We start from the raw sequence: 22,707 nt of genomic DNA, 5'->3' as shown, positions 1-22,707 counted from the left end.
AAATCTCATTTATAGTAGCGGGACAGGGTCCTCATCTCTTCAGTGCTCCCTAAGTAATAAGTTTCAGCTGGTTAAAAGACCTCATGTTAACTAAAAACTAAGCTGAGTTTACCATTCTCTCAGGATGGAAGCTAGCATAGTTTAATTAAAATACTTCTCAGGGATAAATTGGAATTTTCAACAACCTCATATATATCTCAGTCTAAATCAAATATCAAAATCATTTATTTAGATTATTGTCATTAAAAGATGTTAAAACTACAGGTATGGGTCAGATTTCTCTCATGTGATATTGTTTTACCGCAATGACTTCTGGGACTTCGAACAGGTTCGGTGTGCTCAGGTCTGCATCCAATGGATCCTGTCTATATCCTCGATATTAAGAACACATCCAGGTTATTTCATGTGTCCCCGGTTCTTGAGTATCGGAACTTCGACATAGAACGCAAGAACACATGTTGAGAAACGGCTAATAACTATTTTGCACTTTGTGTATGGTTAATAGTATTCAACTAGTTGCATCATCAGCGTTACCATGCTTGCTAATATTATGGAGATTAGGAATAAAGCTGTCATTCGTTAGGTTTAGCTCATGCTTTCCCATGTTTCCCATTGGCTAACTGGGGGAAAGGGGAACTAATTTACCATCAGTAACTAATGGTCTGCACTTATATAGCGCTTTTAACCTTAGCAGTTCTACAAAGCGCTTTACACCGTTTCTCATTCTCACACACACACCAATGGTAGCAGAGCTGCCATGCAAGGTGCTACATTGACATCGGGAGCAACTAGGTTCAGTGTCTTGCCCAAGGACACTTCAGCATGTGGAGTCACATGTGGGCCAGGAATTGAACCACCAACCCCAAACAATTAGTGGACAACCCGCTCTCTACCACCTGAGCCACAGCCGCCCCAATGGTGCGTTCAAGTCATGTCGGAAAGATCGAATTTATGAGTTGAACACACATGAACACCACCACAAAGTGGCATTTACGAGTCTGGATTTTCTTTTGAGCCCAGAGTTTCCGAGTTGGGGCTGACAGTTGGGGGCGTATCAGTAAGAAAACATGCTGGAATCAATGGATGCAACATCTGTAGTTGACGATAAATTTATTGAAATTGAACGTTTACTCGTCTCAGAAGCTGATTTCAGTGATTATGTTTCAGGTATATGCAGCAAGTTATTGAAATACAAGCAAACTGCTTAACACATCTTTGCAAGGCTTTTAATTGAGAATAAATCAAGCCAATAGCCTGCACAAAATACGATAGCATTGAACAATTACGATATAATACAGTACGTAACGAGAAAGTTTACAGTGGCTTCATAAATTGATTAAAAACATTTAAAAAAACAAAAAAAAAAAAACAAACCACAGCTGAGGCGCATTCTTAGTTTTCTGGAAGTAGAGCGAAAAACCTTGCTGTATTTTTTGTAGTTAATTAAGAGAAGGTGCACCACCATCTTGCTCCGACCAAAGTGACTCGAACGCACCTGACACCATAGTTACAACTTCCCAACGCATAAATACAAACTTACCAGGAGGACTTGAACGCACCATAAAATCAGCATGACTTGAGGCAGATGTTTTCTTTTATGGATCTTTCTTAAGTTTATATTTATCTGCTTTAACTCGAGTAAAGCTGCACAACGACGTAGCCGATATTTGTTGGGTACATATGGGCTATTACAGTCCACCACATGCACAATTTTATCTTGCATTTAAAAATACGTAAATAAATAAATCCCCTCAAACTTGCCAATCCAAGGGTTTGTGAACATTTACACTTAGAAAACTGGGCATTGCAAATTATGTTCCATCAATTATGGCAGGTTGTAGTAGGGTGTTTGTAGTTTATTGCTGAGCTACCACACATTGTGGTGTCATACTCTCTTGCTGTACTTGTTCTAAAAATAAATTATGCAAAATAAAATAACTACTACTTGAATTTTGTGCTAAGATATAATTTATTAAACTGCAAATATGTGAGGTTATCCTCAAATGTCTATGGAACATCTAAATATCATAAAAACAACTACATTTTAAGCATATGCATGTGGTGGGATGACCTTTGGAGGAAAACTTAAATATTTCTCTGTGAATTGAGAGTGCATTTGTGATGACCTACAATTATGACATGAAGCAGAAATATGTCTCTGAGGCTTTGCATCTAATCAGATTACTCATATCCTTCACTCCTCGTTTGCAGAAGGAGATGCGTTTGCAGGACCAACAGCTTGCCCGCCAGCTCATGCGCCTACGCGGCGACATCAACAAACTGAAGATCGAGCAGACGTGCCACCTGCACCGACGAATGCTCAACGCTGCCACGTTTGGCCTGGAGGAGCACGACGAGCTCTCTGATCTTCTGTGCGATAGTCCTGTTACACCTGGGTTTGGTCTGTCAGCACCTCTCCGACTGATTGGGGTCACTAAGATGAACATAAACACGAGACGCTTCTCCCTCTGTTAGCCCAAAAGTAAACAAGTCACGTGCATCCTGTCTTCAGTGTGAAAACAAGGATCTTGTATGTAAATGTATTATAGTGAAAAATATTTTGTGACATATTTTGTAACGAAACATGAACCTGTTAGCCGCAATACTGCGCTCACTGTGTAATTTGCTTTTAATGTTTTCATTGATTTCTGCATTGTATGCAATATGTATACATCATCTGTATCATTTTAATTGCACATCAAGCCTTATAAGCTCGATTAAGAAAAAAATACTTGAACAATTATGTCACACAGAATGTGGAAAAAGTATGCTTTAAAAATTATACTTCATTGTGTATTGGTTTGTACATGCTAGAACAAAATTTTCTACAGATAATTATAGCAGATACAGGAAAGAATAATCATACAAATAGAAGAAGGAATACGCCGTGCCAGCTTGCCTTCCGCTGATCAGTTTTCATTTCAATAACATGTACTCAGATTTGGCACATATGACAAAGTGTCTCAAATCAGGAGCTTAATAATTTATCCGTTGAACATTTAGTGCAAAATTTCATAAAATAAATCATTTCAATTTGAACAAATAACAATTTCATAAAGAACATTTTCTAACTGCTCTGTATCTGATAAAGGGTTTACACTGAAAGATTGGGTTTGAAATAGTGTATTGCTGGGATGAAAGTTTTCAATGCTTTGGTATCCACTACTATTACTTTATTATTTATGTCCTACTGTAGTGTGGGAGACACGGGATTCTAGATTAGTTTGAGTATTCTCAATATTAAGTAAACCCTTTACTCTACAGATGTACTACACATTTACTATGGTCCGTAGAGAACCCAAATTAGGAGTAAAACAAGCTGTTCTAGGAAAATAATCACTGAGGTATTCCTCTTTTAACTCAGCAATCTGCTAACAAATACAATTGTTAATGTATTAATGGAAGACATGCCAAATTTTTTAACCTTTAGTAGTTGTGTTTAATGTTGTGGAACATCATTGAGACAGGAATCCTTTTTTTGGTTATGTTGTAAAACAGTCGATCGTCGACTAGTCTCTTATTTTACAATGTCTGGACTGGGGAGAAACCTGGAGTACCCAGAGGAAATCCTCAAAGCATGGGGAGAACATTCAGGGTCCCACATAGTGCCACAGAGGTGCAAGGCATGCATACTAAACACTAAGCCAATGTGCCCACCCACTCCCTCCCTTTAAATACATCTGCCATACAAGTCCCTATGAAACACCTGTTACTCAGAAATGATAATTAGCACGATAATATTAACACACGATTTGCCTGACAGCTGGCATTATTCTCGGAGACATGCCGTTATGGAAAACGAAACACCTGCTGATCAATCAGACTCGAATACTCTACAGCGCTGTGTGTAATTACATTTAATGTGTGTCCTTTGATTCCGTATGGACCGGGGACCTACTTTAATAACAGCACTCTATCAAAGATCATCAGTCATACAGTGTAGATAGAAATGTTGCGCTGATTAAGTGCCATTATAGTCAAGTCTACTGACTTCTTTGTTTAATAAAAAAAAGTTCAGTGGAATTTTGTCAGTCACTTTTAAAATGAAGAAGCAAAGAAAAACTTCATGAGAGTACATGATCTCCTTTTTTTCAGCTGAGCAATTAGGATAAACTAGCATGACAACCTCCTGTTGCTGCCCACTCCAATTCAACAGCAGTGCCACACAACAGAAAGGGAAAATTCCCTGATACTTATCCACATCTTTTAAAAAGAAGCCCCGGGATAAGATAATGTGGGAAACAAAAGTAGGACAGGTGGGTTGCTGCCAAAAGATTGCTTTCAGGAGGTTACTGTTTCACCGCTGCTCACAATGACTGGCTTCAATCAATGGAAAACACACAAAAAGGAGTAATGGAGGGAAACTCCATGCTCCCTAGAGACAGTATCACGTGACTAAGGATACTTTTAGTGGCATGACTAGTCACACATTTATAACAACGGAACCATCCCTGAGAATGAACGTACACAGAATAACAGTATTAATTGTTTATGTATGAGGACACATGATGTGTATGTTTAACCTTGATACAATGACTGTGACTTCCTGTTTATCTCTGTGCAGTGACGTACAGTATATGACCTACCTTTGTTGTTGAGGCCTGAGGCTTCCCTCTTATTGTGTGTCTGCACCTAAATTCTTTTAGGAGCTGCTCTTTCAGCTCAACACAGAAAGCTTTCACCGACAGACATCCTCTGAAATGCAAGAAGCACATCATGCAACTGTATGAATGAGTCACAGTTATATGAGTGAATAGACTGTCATGGTTAAGATCTTCCTCTCTCTTTTCTGAGACATAATCTACCGTCTCAATAGAAAGAAAAAAGAAAAAGGAAGTTGGCGGTTTTCTGCCTGTAGCAGGCACCAAGCCATCTGACCAGGAATGATAATGTAATACTGTGGTATTCATTTACGTCAGGGTTGCCAAAGTCAGCACCTGTTCCTGTAGAGTCTTAACCCGAGTCATACAGAAAGAAATGCTTACTAATATGTTTTCTGTCCAAGACCTGTCCCAAGATGAAAGATTTTGTCTCTTTAGGATAGCACAGACTTATCCTACTACACTTTTAGCATCGCTTCAGGTAACTCAAGCTGAGGTCACACCAGGCTGGAGAAAACATGGCTCCTCTATTATCCACCCTGGGATCATTTAATCCGCTTTATCTAGCAGAGAAGGTTGCATACTCAGACCATTAGCAAAGGCTTATGCCTATTTAAAGAGATCTCTTTAACTGCTTGTTCCTTTGCATGGGTGTATGTCCAAAATGAAAGGACAACTTTGAAACTTTTTTTTCTCCTTATATAACTCATCTCAAGTATATTTGATTTATATTCCCAATTACATATTATATATTTAATATTACAAATCTAGCCAAACATCAATGTGAGGAGGAAAAAAAAGCAATATATATCAATAATCATTATGTTTCAAATTATCCAATTCCCTACATTATAAACACAGTAAATTAAATAACATTTACTTCCAGCATGACTGGCGCATCTGTTAACCAAACGATCTGACCATTTCCAAACATCAAACAAATGCCGTATAGCGCATGTCTGGTAGAATGACTATCTTTCTACCAAGGCCATAATTTTTTTTTTGCCTTATTGAAAACTGGCACGTGGAGGTGTGGAGAGTCAATCAGGTTGCAACCATCAAGATTCAAAAGCTTGTGGCCAGTAAAGTGTTTACACGACCTTAATGTAGGACAGTGCAGTCTTATAAATATTTTCTGCATGGAAGAGTCACTGCAAATTGATAGTTATTCTGACTGGTCAAATTTATCCTATGATTTAAAAACAATAACAACAACATTTTTGTACCCTGAAGGGGGCAGTGTCTTCCAGGATGACTATGATCCCATCCACAGCACACCACAGAATAGTTTAATGAGCATGAAAATGATCACTTATAAGCTATGGTCTTCATCTTGCCAATGCTTTGTGCAAAGATTACATTACATTACATAAATAAGGAGGCAGATCTTCTAATGGTTCCTTAATTACGGCTGTAAATTTGCTTCATTTGAATATAGAATATTTCACTTTAGAAAAACCTAGAAAATCCATGAGACTATGAATGTCAATTAGAACATGTAAAAAAATAAATAAATAAAAATTTAAAAAGGCAATTTTAACCATGTGAAGTTTTTTCCCCAGCTGCCATATATACTAGATATACTGGATTAAGTGTGGCGTCTAACTGAAGAGCAGTACTAAGTGCAGAACAGTGACATGCTCATCCTGAAACATCTTGCTATTACAATGCAGGTTGCCTTAAATCAAAACAGAAAAGTGATTTTTGACATGTATTTTCATATGCTGGCCTTATTAGGAAAGACGTTGATGGTTGCAGGTTGGACCAGAAAAGGAATATCCAAACAACAACCTACAGCACATTCACAAAACTCTGAATACTAAACTTAATATTTAATACAACTCCTTGGTCACAATCTGAACAGATTACAGAATGATTCTTACATCCCTGTTGGATGATAAAATAAGCAGTTGTTCTGCAAGGCACAATGTCAGGCTACCAAAAACTCAAAGAAGGCTACAACATACTGTATAACAAGACATATTTGCTTCGCAGTGTAACAAAACACTGAACACCATCAGCCAGCTAACCGGCTTTGTCAAATATCTTAAGACTCCAAAGTTGTCAGCCCAAACCAACAAATATATAGAGCTACCTTCTCTACCTGGTGCATTGCAAATCATGGGGTAATTACAACCGGCACTAGTTGTAAAAACATAATAGTAAAATGTGTTTAAAAGTTATGCAATACAAATAAGAATAACACATCAAACAGTTAATACAAAGAGAGAAATAAACACACTTGATGGATCGGAAGTTAAGCTAAACTGGAAAAGAAGAACTGTCATAAGTGACAATATACAGGAAACCACTGATCCACACAACTGTTAAGTGAAACTCAAACTGTGTCCGAGAACACACCTTGGCTCTACTTAACAGTTCCGGCAGACACTTAGTTTACTAATCTTAAAATAAACCTAGCAGTTGAGAATCAGCTGTCAAACTGCTGCTAAAATTGGCAAGTAAAAACACCTCCCCGGAAACCCTGATCTTTTGTAATCCCCTTGCTCATGCTGTAAAAACAGAACTGTCTTTTCAAGAATCTGCATTTGATACTGAAGGTACCCAAATGACTGCCTTGATTTCCCGGTGAAATCCATGCATATGACTTACCTCACAATCCACAGACTAACATGAATCATTTCAAATGTGCTTCATAAAAATATAGCTATTCCACTTCGTTTTGCGTCTCATCAGTCCTGGTATCCCCGCTTGACGCCAATGGTATCGCAAAATCTTTGCATTAATCTTAAATGTGAATGCTTGAGAATTAAAATGGAGTTTCAATCTAATGCCTTCATAAAAGAAACCTAAACGCTGGTCGCAGATCAGCCTATAAAGCTACTGTGTCATGACCGATAGCAGATACTGCCAATAAACTCTCATGAAAGCATCATCTGTGCCACGCACAGTTACAGAAGGTCCACATGCACTTCAAGTGTCTCAAAAAGCACCATCATCCAGGTGAATGACTGAAATGTAGTCACAGCAATACATAAGAGCCAGGATTAAACTGAGGTGGCATAGTATTGACATTCCAGCATCATTTGACAAAGTGACATGGACCAGTGAACTATGTAACAGTCAGTATATCAAGTGGTGATTGGCTAAAGCACACTGAGAAAGGTTTGCCGTCAGGGTGACACACCGTCCTGGTCCATACTGCACCCTAACGCCTCAATGTCATTGCTGATGTCTGATATCATGCGGTCCCACTCATCACCCTCAGAGGACACTGTTCCTTCATCTGACCCTCCTGCTGCCCCATTGCCATTGGTGGTCGAGTCAGAAGCTGAACTGGCTGTGCGTCTGTAGCGGCCAAAGCTGTCGGTGATGATGCCGCGGCCATCCTTCACGCCGATGGTTTCAAGGAAGTTCTCAAAGTGCTGACTGTCCTTCTCTGGGATGAAGGGCCTAAGGCCTGCCAAAGAACCAGAAAAATTAGTAGGCTAATTATAAAGTGGTAAAGTACCACTGAACATGTCATTTTATACCATGATAAATAATCTCTGTAGAAATAATTATTTCATACTCAACAAGCTACTAAAATGGGCCACGAACATTTCGTACACTATATGGCCGAAGGTTTGTGGACCATCTGACCATCACATCCATATGTGGCTTTTCCCCCAAATTGTTGCCACAAAGCACACAAATGTCTTTGTATACTGTAGCATTACAATTTCCCTTCACTTGAACTGAGGCGCAAACCTGTTCCAGCATTACGATGCCCCTGTGCACACAGCGAGCTCCATGCAGACATGGTTTGCCCAGGTTGGAGTAAACAAACTCGGGTGTCCTGCACAGAGCCCTGACCTCAAACCCACTGAAAACATTTAGGATGAACTGGAACACTAACTGCGCCCCAGACCTCCTCACTCCAATATGGACAAACCTTCGCAGAAGTGTGTAGGTTATTGCAACAGTCTACATCTGGAATGGGAGGTTCAAAAAGCCTATATGGGTGTAATGTCTTCAAATCTTTAGGCCATATAGCATAGTGCGCTAACAGAGTAAGAGACAAGGGCAATTCAATAACATTTTGAGCAATAGTCTGTGCCAATACATCAACAAGGATGACAGAAGACATGCATAAGCCATAGAGAAAAAGCTTATGAAGGCAAGCATCAGCCATGAAGGCTCTAACAATGCAGACTGGAAGGGCCTGCATACGGTTTCACTTTTTTCCATGGCCTTCAATGAAGTGGTTCATATGTGGTTCCTGTTTAAAACTGCAGCTTGCTGTTTGGCCACAGGAAACTGCGCTCACCGAGTAGGAGGAACTTCCTGCTGTCTCCGTAGAGCTGTCTCAGGTTGATACAGAACTCGTGGATGGAGGCACCATTTCTGTACTCATGCAAGTGTGTGGCAAACTGCTGAATCTCCTGAGAGGACAATTTTGTTCTTAACTAGAAGAGACACACATAAAAAAAAAAAAAAAAAACAGAGTCGGAGTTCAGCACTTATTTTTCAAGATTCACTGAAGAAACAAACCAAGGACTATGTACTGGACTATGGACAATCATACAAAACTGAATTATTAAAAAAAAATGCATGTGCACACACACCGTTGTCATGTAGTCCTGGAGTAATTCTGCTGCTGTTGTGCTTAGTTCACTCTCGCTGGCTGTTTTGTCCTGTGGCGATGCTGGTGTGGATGATGGCGATGAACACGGAGAATGCCCTGCTGCCTCTAATGAGCTCTGAAACAAGCTGCAATTGGCCAAAAAGATTACCATCATAGCATTCTATGCAGCCAGTGCTGGCTAGATTGTCGAGTTAATTAACAGGAATTCACTGCAATCACAAAAATAAAAACCCAATTAACACATACTGAAATCAAGTAAATACTTACAATGTGCCTGGGCCTCCTTCAAATGGCTCTTTAACATCCTTGCTTGAGGAGTCATCTTGAGTATAAAATAACACACAACCCTTGTGATTAATGACTTACAGCATGTGTTATTTAGTACTCCACTTTTGCTTCCACAAGTTCTTCAATTATCAACCCACTCAATACATATGCTGATTAATAAATGTCAAAATTTAGCTGATTTTTATGTGGCAAATGGGGAAAGTGACTAGCTAGATTGGATTTCATGTTTTCCCTGTAATTCTGTGTATGGCATTTCTTGATATCTTGAGCAAATGTGTCCTTTTTTTGCTGTTATGTAAAGCATAATATCTACATTGGTAACCACTCTGGCCAGCACTACGCAACCTTTGGAAACCGGCATTGTTACTATAACAACTACAAGGTATGCAGCTGTGTGCAAAAAATGATAAACAAACATGTCAGATCTGTTCACTGTCAGATCTGTTTCGCAACATATATCCGAGGCTAAAATTTAATACCCCTCTGAGTGAACGGTTTCAGTCCGCAACAAATAATCAAGAAGTTAAAGAGTAAGTGAAAAGTTAAACATTTCAGTTCAAACCAATTAAATATTATTTTCAGAGTGACTGATTACATAAGGTCTAACGAGTCCTAGAATGTGGATTGACTTCCAAGAACAAACATTAAAAGATCTTCCGACTACTTGTTCCGTGTGTGTTGCTGTGATCACCACCACGCAGTCACCATTTCCACTCACCGCTGTAGAGGGAGAGGTGCCGAGTGGGCGTTGTAGCTCCGTCAAGGAAGTCGATAGTCCTGTCCAGGAAGTCGATAGTAGATTCTGTGTAGACTATCTGGAAGACCTGACTGAGGAGCAGACAGAGCTCCTCTGCGGCTGCCTGAAACAATACAACCAGCAGAGACCATCCATAAAGTTCTGACTATATCCAAGACAACATTTTGCAAACAATTAGAGAAATGTATTAAACTGCAAATGAATTCAAGCAAAACAGTAGTGCTGCATTTCTTTATAAGCTATAGATTCAATTCCAACTTCATTTAACATGTACAAAAATACATGATTTGACAAAGGAAGGAAAATTAAATACTTGGTGAAACAAATATTAGGGGTAGAAATATACAGCGTACGGTATCATATTCAATAAGCTCTTAAATCAGTTGTCCGAGTATTGTACAATACACTCAACACTCGGCATAAAGCAGGTTGTACATCATAAAATACCACTTATATTACGTGAGGCACAATAAATCCTTAAACATAACCAAGACCCCCTCCCTTCTCTGAAAAACTAGCTTCCTGTTCATCTACATTCAAACGAGGCTATGAGGGTTTAGAAAAAGCTTCTCCTACATACAGTTTTTCACAAGCACATACGCTTGCATACTAGCACACCAGCAGCGTTGCAGTGTTTATGCCAAATTGAGCTAGTTTTAAATCTCTGCACAGGCGTGGAAAATGAGGAACATTTGTATTGCCATTTTCCAACGTCTGGGTTATTTTTGGCCTAAGCTTCATGTGTTTTTGTGTGTAGTTGTGCCTAAAATTTTGCTGAAACCAATGAAAGTTTTTGAATTACCCATGCTTAATTTTGTTACATTAGCTTTTTTTGGGAGGGATATCGCATAAAAAACAAACAAAAAGCAAAAGGCTTGATGGAAATAACAGATGCGAATAAAATCTACAAAATATTTTTTCTGATAAGAAGGCATGTGCATTATCTAGAATGGAAACAAATTTACAGAATAAATGCTTGGATGCGAATCTAAAAAGTTGTGTAACTTTGCCTCGATAAATAATTTGATTGGATAACTGGTTCCAAAAATTTTTTCTGTGGGAACTGGGGCACAGTGGGTCGGCAAAACTGGACTAACCAGTGGGCCAATCTCATTGCACAGCATCTCAAGTGTTGTTTGTGCCATTCTGAAATGCCTGAGCCAAAGTCCATCATCAAAATGATTTGCTTTAATTACCTCCCAAAACTGTCTTACACGATTCAGCTCCTAAATATCAGGCGTCCGTCTCCGATCACATGATAACTTGAAATTTCTGATGTCTTTCATCTGCGTGCTCTGAAGTGCGAGTCACTTATTATACTGTAAAAAAAGAGCTACAGTGGCTAGCGGTTGCAACAACTTTCACTTGTATTGATGCTTTGCACCAGATTCCCTGGAAATGATTTTTGTTCTATTAAAACACATGGTAAGGAACTGATGCTTTATTTGCAATTGTTTTATACAATATTCCAATTTTTTCACAAGTTAAATTTGCAACTAGCTATTCTAATGCACAGCTTTTGTTTTGTTCGAGTCTAAATGATGAACAAAAACTCATTAAGTTTCAATTACTGTCCCTTTAAACTGCTGAAGGATTAAATTTATAATTTTTATTAGACCTCTAAAAACATCTTTAAGTCCTTCAAGTTTCTGTGAGGAACAGAGTCACACTGCCAGTGTTATAAAAGCTCTGAATACCCATGATAAAAGATTTTTCACAGTATTACTATGGTACTGTCATACAGCCTAGGCTTCCCAAAGGCACAACAGAACGCGGTGCTACAAATGATCGGGTCTTCTAACTAGTAAATGGTAGTATTTGAGTTGGAACAGATTAGTGACCTTGTTCTCGACGGCCAGCACGAGCAGGCAGCAGACATCCATAGCTCCACTCTCAGATAAAGAGCTCAGAGTAGGTGACTTCGACAGCTCCGGACATGTGCTGGGACAAGGTGAGCCTCCAGGCTCTTGGGCTACACACACACACACACACACACACACACACACACACACACACGATTACTAATGACGAAAAACTCGTAATTTGATTCTGGTTTATTTTTTTAAAAACAGATGAAACGTATTAATAATGTGATTTAATACACAGCTTCGGGTGTACAAAGACAGCATTCAAACAGGATCATCATGCTAAGAGACTCGAGCACGTGAGCATACCTGTCTTCAAAATCACCAGGTGCAGGGAGTCATCTCGAATGTAGGAAACGGCAGCGATGTCATGGATGGGTACTCTCAGGATGATGTCCTCTCCATCACGCCACACCAGCTTGATGTTGTACGCAGACAGGCTGACCACGGCATCTTGTTCCGATGTCAGCTGACCTGCCAGCTGGTGAGACTTCTGGGAGAAGAAAGAGAAGAAAAAAAACAAACAAACAAACAAACAAACAAAACACCACCACATATTCAATTAGTTCTCTGACTGATTATGAACAAAAAATGAAAATCACACACTTGTGTGTTTGTAGTCATCTCACCCTGGCTTTGTCAATCAGCTGCAAAACCTCAGTGCGACTGGAGGGATTAAGGTATCCTGGGACTGAGGTCAGCTGCCCCAGATACTACAATATGACAAAACACATACACAGAAAAGTCAATACAAGGTCATGAGTGTAAAGAATAAAAAGAAAACAGTAAGTTCTTTTCTGAGCTTAGTCATTAATCGACAAACAAGCTAGATAACTAAATACTATGAGGATCTGTGGTTTTCTAGGTCGGGACCATAAAGTATAGCCAGTGGGTCTGTGATTGATTAATTGATTGATTTTTGTTGTTGATGATGTTACAGCAATGGAAAAACAACCCATCTTTACCAAAGCTGTTATTATTAAGTTCTAACAGCTATAAGCCTGTTTCTCTGCTCACTTGAATTAACTGGATTTACTCCAAACCTTAATAACTGATAAACAAGTAGGCCTATAATGAATGCCAAACTGCACCGTTATTGCTCCAAAAATTATTTCAGATTATTGTACACATTTGAATTATGAGCCTGATATATGAATATTTCATAAAACAAATCTCTAATGACCATATGTGTGGAATGTTTGTCCCTGGATGCAAAATGTTTGAGAACCCCTGATTCAGATCACTAGCACACTGTGCTGCTTCATATCCTTTGACACCATTTACATAAGAGCAGAGATGCACCAAGGATAGGCAAGTCCTACACCGTGTACCTCTTATGTTGTGCATCCATGGAGGCTATTCTCACCTTGACCTCTTTCTCGATGTAATCGTTGAGCAGGATGTCTGGGTCGATACGGTGGTCGGGGACAGAGAGCGCAAAGGTGTGAAGAGCCCGTCGTTCAGTGCACTTCTCCTGAGCTTTCTTATCTCTCCCTTTCTCGCCCTTCAGAAACACACGCTTAAACGGGGACACGATACCTGGCTGTGCCGATGGGAAAGACAGAGGAAGGGGACAGTGAGGAAAGAGCAAAGCAGAATTTCTACAAATGGTGCTCTGGAAGTCACAATCGTGACACGAGATAGTTTAAATGACAGGGAAATGACTCTGGTGCTACACGGACGTTTAGTTAGTAACACTTCTACTAAACACAACTGATCCCCTGAGCTGCTGTGGAAACTGTATCCATGGTGACCAGAAGCATATGCTTTTCTAATGAAGGCAGTTTGAAGCTAATTTAGCCTCAGACAGACAAACAGAAAGACAAACTTACATGCTGACTCCAGTCTTTTCTTACACCTATTATCTTGCGCCAGCAAAAACAAGATGGATGGACTATTCTTACAGAACACAAATGCACAGTAGCCCCACAGAATCCAAAATGTCCTGTTTAAGAAACATACCATGGACGCATGAGAAAATATCAGCTATTCCAACGTTTTTTTTTTTTAGGAAACTAGGCATATTAGCAAAGGATTATGAACCTCAAAACTGCTGCAAAAAGCTGCATATTTTCTCTGTGGTAAAGAGTTGTGCACATTTTCCCTTCCTCATTTTCCAAGCTTTAAGAAGTGCATGCTAATCAAAAAGCACCTTTTCAAATTTGCAGAAAACCTTACATTGGTAGAACTTCTTCCAATAGTAGAAATAAAATGCTTCCGGTAAACCTACCTCTGTCTCCATTATTTCTCTATAGAGCACACACAAAAGGAGAAGAGTAACTGTCGTTTCGGGTGGTCTTCAACACAATGCTCCTTTACAAAACACACTTGCGGGTGTTACACTCACAACAGGTGGCACGTGGCATAAGACGAACGACACGAGAGACACCAAAGCAGCAAAAGGCAGCACACCCCACCGCACAAAAACACACTAACGCAACCGCTCATACACTCAACTGTGCTGCAACATGTGCGAAAAGGAAGATGGGTGACCACAGCTTCCTGTGAAGAAAACTTAAAAAGGTACATGAAATTGCCTTTATTCCCTCTAGCTGTTTCTGTTAATGACTAGACAGCAAAATAAATCCAAATAAAATCTCAAATATAAAGAACTCTCAAAGCCAATCTTCTCTAGAATAGCAAAAACAACAACAAACACTCAAGCCTGTGGGATACACCCTAACATTTACACATTATTACATCATTCCCGGGTTCAAACAAAAATACCTTTTACCTCTTCAGTAACGTACGTTCTGCTCACTGGCCTCGTAACTACTTTAATTATTTAAAAAGCACAGCACTAAAACACTACAGGAGCATCAACATTTCACATGTCTGCTTCTACCTGTAACATGAGAAACTACAGGTGAACTATACTAAGAGAAATAAACCCACTTCAAGCCTCGAATCGAATCGTAATGAATCGCTTGTAAAACTGGATGTTTATTCAGTCAGTCAATATGATCAGTCAGTCTGAAAATGTAAAACCACTGTAGTAATATATATTTTTTTTTAATCACATCAAAATGTGTCTTCTGTCTTAAAAATAGCTAACTCTTATCTGTTAATGAGAATTTACCCTTGGATAGTGCCTGATGCTTACATCAGCATATACTGTAGAGATACAGAACCAATTAAACTTTATGGGAACAGACAAAAATAAACTTTGTAGATACTATGCAATCCCTCAGACCTTACACATTCAAAGTGTTTTAATAGAACAGCTTCATGATTTCTAAGGAAACTTGTGCGATGAGTTTACATTGTTGGTTTCTGTGCAAGCTCCCCACAGTGTTGCTACAATAGTGCCACCTTGTGGTGATATGTTTGGCTAGCATTAGCATAACGCCAGCTCTCGTGATACGAGTCTTTTACCTGTATTGTGTCATTACAAACATCCTGCGGTACACAGTACAAGGAAATTATTTCATTTAATACATATAAATGTTTTATGCTTTGTCATTTCTTGGAAAACAGTATTAAGTATAAAAACTGAAAAGATCTTGATGACACGTCCTCCCTGCAATCTGAGGTAAATAGTAACTTTGCGTCCAATTAAATACTTTCCATTAACTTTCCATCTACGACTTACCTGAAGCTGCACCTTTCTAGTGTTAATGAATATACACTACGTGGCTAAAAGTTTGTGGACACCTGACCATCACACCCAAACGTGCTTGCTGAACATCCCATTCCTGATTTATTCCCCTCTTTGATGTTATAATAACCTCCATTCTTCCGGGAAGGCTTTCCACTAGATTTTGGAGCATGGCTCTGAGGGTTTGTTCATTCAGCCAAAAGATCATTAGTGAGATTAGACACTGGTGTAGGGTTAGGATATCTGGGGTGCAGTCAGTGTTCCAGTTCATCCTAAAGGTGTTCAGTGGGGTTGAGGTCAGGGATCTGTGCAGGACACTAGAGTTCTTCCACCTCAATCTTGGCAAACCATGTCTTCATGGAGCTCTCTTTGTGCACAGGGGCATTGTCATGCTGGAACTCGTGAAGGAAAATTGTAATGCTACAGCATACAAACACATCCTATACAACTGTGTGTTTCCTACGTTGTGGGGACGAACCACATACAGATGTGACGCTCAGGTGTCCACTTTATAACTTAGGATATCATTCCCGTCATGCAGACTAACGATTCATCTATATTCTTTAATGCTATTAATCACTACAGTCACAGTTGCACTGTGTCAAGTGAATCTGATCAACTTCTGAGTTGTTTGGCAGTGTATTACCAGGTTTTTTCACTGACTGAGGCAGTGTGACGGTCCAACAGCACTGTTGCTTGCTTTATGATGCATGTTGTGAACTCGAGAGATGAAAAGTAATCAGGACAAAAGGAGACGAACAACCAATTTACACTTTAGCCACACACAGCACGCACAAAACTTAATACAGGGATGTGTGCTTTATTTATCAATGCAAATAAGCATCACCTTGCTGGCTTGACCATTATTTCGCTTGTATAACCAACACACTGCAAAGTATCAGCTTTTTATTGTTAATCAGAGGGTAGAGTAAGATTTTATGGACTAATTAATGAGTAGGTACACCCTTGAGTTCTGCAGATTTGAAAAATGCACTTTAAGAAGTGGGTCCCATGCGTGTGTGTGTAGGCAGGGAGCAGTGTTATAACTGTGGACACTCGGTTTTGGTTTTTGTAGTATCTCGAAGACATTATATTTTAAAACATATGTTCAAATCTTTATTGCAGAAGGACACACCAGTTTGCATAGCAATAACAGCTTGGATGGATGAAACTGCACTGAACATTATTTTTGCTTTAAAAAGCAACAATAATTAATAATACCATATTTGTGCAGGGAAAAGTTTTTATGAACTTTTTAAATCTCGCTTAGGCTTGCTGCTAAGATCATGTTGGATAAGGAGCCTGTTTAACAAACGCGGTGGTAAAAACAGTCAGTCTGTCTAACAATCTCTAAACCCTTCCTATCTAAGCATGATTTCCCCACACAGTGAATGTCAGGCTTTGATCAAGCTGTTGGATAGATACATATATACAGTGGAAAGTTTCGTCACGTCACAATTTCACCAGGTCTTCCCTAGGCAATATCACACAGCATTTATTTAAAAAAAAAAAAACTTAAATTATAATCATGAAGTCTCATTTAATTCATCTATAGCAAGCACTTTATCATGATCAGTGTCACAGTGGATCTGGAGTCTATCCTGGCAACACCAAGCATGAGGCAGGAATACACTGAATTTTAAATAATGATTATGGGAACAAACTCTCTTATTACGTGGCTTACACGCAGACACGTTAACTTATTCATCTAAACAGCTTAAACTAAACAGGCTAAATTTGATCATCTTATGTAAAGTATGAATGTTGACTGCAATAAATAAATAAATAAATAAATAAATAAAGTACAGATTAAAACATAACGAGGCCTGCTCTTATAGGAAAATAATCAACGACAGGCTGGATTAATGCAGTCTGTCGAAAACCGCAGTTGCTCTTTATTCTGTTTGAGCTGATTATTTTCCTGCTACAGCATGATCTGAGTACCTAATTTAGTAGTTAAAGAACGACACGTCCTACATTTAATCTGTTTATATTTAATTTAATCTGTTCCATTTAATGTTGTGGAATGTCCATGAAACACACTCAATCATTCATTCATTTTCCTTCTGCTTATCCTGGTGAGGGTCACGGTGGTTCCGAAAATCACTTACATTTTAGGAGGTAAACAGTCGTTCTCTCACAAAGTTCTCTTGTTTTTTTCTTGGGGAAAACACACACACACACACAGCACAGGAAAGTGCAAAGTTCTCCATTCTGAAGTCTCTCCCATGGCAGATAATGTTTGCATCACATTAAGTGCTGACACCAGAGACTCCTTCCATAAATATTATTTAAGAAATTCTTTACAGAAATCTTCACCATCAATAATTACATTTTTCCAGCAGCTACTATAGAAGTTGCTGTGAATTCATTGTTAGTATATACAATGGCATTATAAGAAAAAAAAATTTAAAAAAATGAGTGCATTACTATAAACCAGTGATTTTCTTGCAGTGAGAGCTGTTGCTATAGTTATAACTGTGGTGCTTATTTTCATAACCGATTAGCTGGCCAATTCTTTTTTTCCGATTAATCGGACTGGGGGGGCAAACTTTCAGTACCATTCGTACATTTATTTAAAATAAAATTCACAAACTGAGTGTTGCAAATATAAACGTAAGACTAAAACTTTACAAAACTGTTTGTTCAATTATATAAGACTGAAAAGAACCCAAGACACACACACCAGAATTACTCATTTAAGACTGTAGTTTAATTCACTTTATATATATATATATATATATATATATATATATATATATATATAAACACACACACACACACATATATATATATATATATAACTTTTAACGGATGCACAAAAAAACCCTTAATTCTACAGTCCTAGCAATCCCTGGTTGAACCCGTCATTCCACAGGGATTGGTTCAAATACCTGGTTCAATTAAATTTTATTAATGGTGTGACATTTAATTTGACTGTCTGAATTATCTTTTGTTTATTTTATCCATCAATGCACCACTTGAACTTCTCTACCACTCCAAGTTTTTTTGCAAATGATCATTTCATTTGTAAATAAATTTAAAATAAATCCATCAACGAACGACCGTCAGCTCAGCTAACATGATCTTTGTGAATGCACGCGAGTAACCAAATTGATTAATTTTAAAACATCTCATTTGAATATGTTTGGATACATTTAGCAAAAAAATAAATAATAATATTTAAACATTTTTAAAACTTTCCTACGGACCCCTGCTACCACTACCGTCTATGCAGTGTTTCTCAACCGAGGGTCCGCAGATCCCTAGTGGTCAGTGGATGCCCGGTTGAGAAACACTGACTGGACGGTAGAGTACTCAGAGCACAGTGTAAGTGTAGAGTACGTCATTTGGGACACAACTTTAGTATTTACTCTCCGAAGCGTGTTTACAGAACAGAAGTAATGAGTAAATGTGCCACGCAGAGACTAACTAATCGATAATGAGATTCGTTGACAACGATTTTCATCATCGATTATTACCGATTTTATCAATTGGTTGTTGCAGCTCTAATTTGTAATAAGTGAACCAAATCAAAGCGTCCCACACACAGTATTACATGATGAAAAGAAACAAGTAGTGCTTCCGCTGCCTCCAACTGCCTCAGTAGTGTATTACATTCTGTACAAAAATAAACGACTTAGATGTTTCACAAACCTAACAACACATGCATGTTGTTAAGTAAAGGACATATCAACTATAAAATAATATAAAATAAAAATCCATGTCAATAAAACTTCACAATTTGTGTGATCACCTAAAGGTTGTGGGCCATCTTTTTATTTTTGTACCAATGAATAACTGTTAAAGTCATATGTTTCCTCCATGTTGATGCATGCTGAATGCTGGTCCCTGACATAGGAAAGCAGTCAAGCCCTCGACACATCCCACCCTAACTTCCTATTTCTAAAGGGAACTGTAGCAACATATGGGATCAAATCACAACCACTAAACAATTTCCACAACATGCTCCGAAGATGAACAATTAAAACAACACAATCCCCTGTCACCTAATTATCTGTGCAATTAGTACAGTGTACAATGTTTGAACAACTGAACCTAAATAATGGATTTAGGAATGGCCACTGAACACTGAAAAAATAAAAACAAACAAACAAATAAATAAATAATAAAAAGCACTTCCAGCCGCCTGCCACACCTGCTGACGGAGCAAATGGCAGTCATTTCCTCAACATGGTCTGTAAACACCCTGAGAAACCCCTATGATGATGGCTCAGCTGAGGGAGTGTTATTGTTTTCCAGATTAACAAGAAAAAGAAACAACGCCAAGGAGATTCCTTCCCTGGCTCCTGAGTAGGCAGTCACGGGAGAGTCATATCCTGTCTCAGTCTTTAGCAAACCCTGCCCTTTATTCTCCCTTGTGTATGCCGAGGGAAAGTCTACTAGGCAGGGCTGACATGAGACACGACCGAATGAAGTGGGGCAACTCGTCTTTTACAAGATTCCTTTGCAGCGCAGCATGATTACAAAATAACGTCTTACAAATTTGCAGCAGGATATGAAAATCTTACAACAGGATATTAAACTAGCACTGTTACATGCTCAGGTTTACATCTATTAACAATCATTACATTATGGGTGTGTGTGTTAAAGTACAGATTAAAATGAAAGAAATAATATAATAGAGAAATGACGAGTATTTAATGATATACTAATAATAAATTAACTTTATTTCCCATTTTTCAGTACAATAAATGATATCTGGGTCTGTCTCCTGGGAAAACGTAATACCTTAGCAAACTGTCAACTTCTGTTTTACAAAACAATGTGCTTTAAGATTACTTAAGCCACTTTTTCACTGCAGGGTACAGCTCGACTCGACTTACTTTTCTGAGCTTGCTTTTCCACTGCAGTTTAGTGCCACCTCAACGTGGGCGCCATCTTCCACTCGGCTTCACGCAGGAATAATGTTGTATTATCGATACTCTGTACAAATACACGGTCAGGCCGTATTCCAAACGCCTTTCCTGTTCACTGAACATAGACCTTATTAAGAGTGTAAAATAACGGCGCTCTAGATCCTACGTAATGCTTGATATGACTAAGTTAGATTCAGCCGCGACAAGAGTGACTTCGATAAACGCCGGTTTGGAAATCGGTAACAAGCGAGATGTGAAAATCTAAGACAGAAACCTTTGTTGTAATCTATAATGAGAAATGATAAATAATTTTCAATTAATAGATTATTACCGTACGCAATGTATGTATTAAATTACATTTATTCAGGCAAAATATAGAACCACTCGGTAAGGAGAATTTCCTACTCCCTCAGTACGTGGCTCACATTTAGTATCGGCTCGGCTTGCTCGGAACCTCAACCGAGGTGGTACTAAAAAAAGTACCAGGTACCGTCCACAGTGGAAAGCCCCGAAAAAACGCGAGCAGAGTCGAGTTGAGCCGAACTGTGCTGTGGAAAAGTGTTATTATACTGCAAGGGCAACGTACTAAATGCTTGATTATAATTAGTCAGAAGGTGTTGATTCATTTTCGGTAACAGCAGTTACAGAAAGTACAGTACTTCCGGCTGTAAGGCAAATCACGGGTTTATATTAAAGCACTCATTTTAATGTGAGATTTTTTTTAAACTTACACAGGAACTAGTATAAAGGATGCTCCATATAACCAGATTAAAACCACATGTAATTGTTGATACGGTGAAGCTTTCAGAAAGGAGTCGTTTATGGAAAGAGTCAGAGGTCTTCAGAACGACGGGCTTTGCACTTTCTCAGTAACATGTCAAGCTTCGGTTTTATCTTATTAACAGCAAGAGGGAGAGAGATTGAAACACAGGCTGGTGAGGGAGATAGCGTTTATAACTGGAACTAACTTGTTTCACAGGTATTCCACATCATTAAATGTTAACTATAAACAAATACAAAGCATTACGTGTTAATACATTTTTATTTATTTTTTTAAAATGTAAATCATGGGCAACTTCAGGAAGTGCCGTTATTGGAAAACAATTAATGCTGGGGTGTTAACAATAACTCTGCTTTATGTCAGGCCACTGCACTGTTGATTATTTATCTAGAACAGCGTGCCCTGTAGTGGTTTATTCCTGTGTTCATGTGCACAATCTGTCTCTGTGTGTTGTCAGTCAACCTGAATTGAATGGGTTGGTTTCAGTGACTTTACCTCAGTGCATTAAAAACAAATAGGCCTATAAATACCTGGACCTATTGTTTAGTGTCCGTGGAAAGTTCAGATATAATAAAAACAAATAAATAGCCAAATATCATTCTACAGTTAAATGAGCCTAATACCTGAGAAGTTGCTTTATATTCAGAGGGAGTGGTTAGAGTTTATTTTACACTTAAAAGTGTCTCTGGTTGAGAAGTCCCCTGCCCTGGAAGTGTTGTTTTTTTTATATTATAATAAGACTTCAAAACCACTATTCGTAAGAACACACTGCGAGAATATATTAATATGAATACCAACCATAATAACACAGTCCAACAGTCTTACACTGGCTTAAACGCAGCGTTAGGGAACTCGCTAGCTCTGTGGCTAAGCTAGGAGGCTAGCTAGCCTGCTCCTGTAGAGAAGTAGTATTTAGCTACACCGTTAAAACATGACACAAAGTCTGATAGACAGGCACAGAACTTACCTTTTTAATTTTCTTTTCATCATCCCCCATCTCTATGTACAAGTGCTATTCATGTTTAATTGGATAGAGGAGACTAGCGGAGCTTGAAAATCGCGCTGCTCCAGTAAGCAGTGGTGTGTCTCTCTCTGTGTCCCAGTAAGGTTAATGTGAGCAGTGATCCCCGCTCGGAAACTCTACAAGCAGGAATAAAACCGCAGCTCTATCACTTATTTGTGGCAATATTAGAAGAAAACTTTCTCTTCTTTCTTCACTTCAGGGCAGGTACTTGTGTAACTAAAACAGACAAAGTAACAAAAAAACTAAACTTCAAACTAGAACAAAAACAGCAGCAAACTTTTCAATCGTGCCGCCATTTTGGGCGTAGGACGCTTTACCCAGAATG

At 38.7% G+C, this 22,707-nt stretch overlaps 2 protein-coding genes across 5 annotated transcripts in view; one reads left to right on the top strand and one right to left on the bottom strand.

The window, feature by feature from the left end:
- The window catches only part of fam167ab (family with sequence similarity 167 member Ab), a 14,026-nt gene extending 6,460 nt beyond the window's left edge, over window positions 1-7,566 (top strand). For both annotated transcript variants that reach the window (XM_017456459.3, XM_047150865.2), the window contains exon 3: window positions 2,212-7,566. In XM_017456459.3, the coding sequence (XP_017311948.2) occupies window positions 2,212-2,475 (264 nt within the window). In that variant the 3' untranslated portion in view covers window positions 2,476-7,566. The remainder of the gene's footprint in view (window positions 1-2,211) is intronic.
- On the bottom strand, window positions 6,419-22,707 carry ccm2 (CCM2 scaffold protein). 3 transcript variants are annotated; one of them, XM_017456456.3, is made up of 10 exons: window positions 22,326-22,707; window positions 13,466-13,642; window positions 12,729-12,812; window positions 12,409-12,592; window positions 12,076-12,206; window positions 10,196-10,337; window positions 9,457-9,511; window positions 9,170-9,314; window positions 8,872-9,010; window positions 6,419-8,022 (listed from the first exon to the last, which is right to left on the bottom strand). In XM_017456456.3, exons 1-10 carry the CDS (start codon window positions 22,353-22,355, stop codon window positions 7,736-7,738), a joined length of 1,374 nt encoding a protein of 457 aa, XP_017311945.1. In that variant the 5' UTR covers window positions 22,356-22,707; the 3' UTR covers window positions 6,419-7,735. The 3 variants fall into 3 exon arrangements, with proteins under 3 accessions (XP_017311945.1, XP_017311946.1, XP_017311947.1); XM_017456457.2 differs by having other exon boundaries at window positions 12,409-12,589; XM_017456458.3 differs by lacking the exon at window positions 22,326-22,707 and adding an exon at window positions 14,330-14,795.

The sequence above is a fragment of the Ictalurus punctatus genome, chromosome 25 (assembly GCF_001660625.3).
Source record: "Ictalurus punctatus breed USDA103 chromosome 25, Coco_2.0, whole genome shotgun sequence".
Lineage (NCBI taxonomy): Eukaryota > Metazoa > Chordata > Actinopteri > Siluriformes > Ictaluridae > Ictalurus > Ictalurus punctatus.
This window is presented reverse-complemented; position numbering and strand designations above follow the sequence as displayed.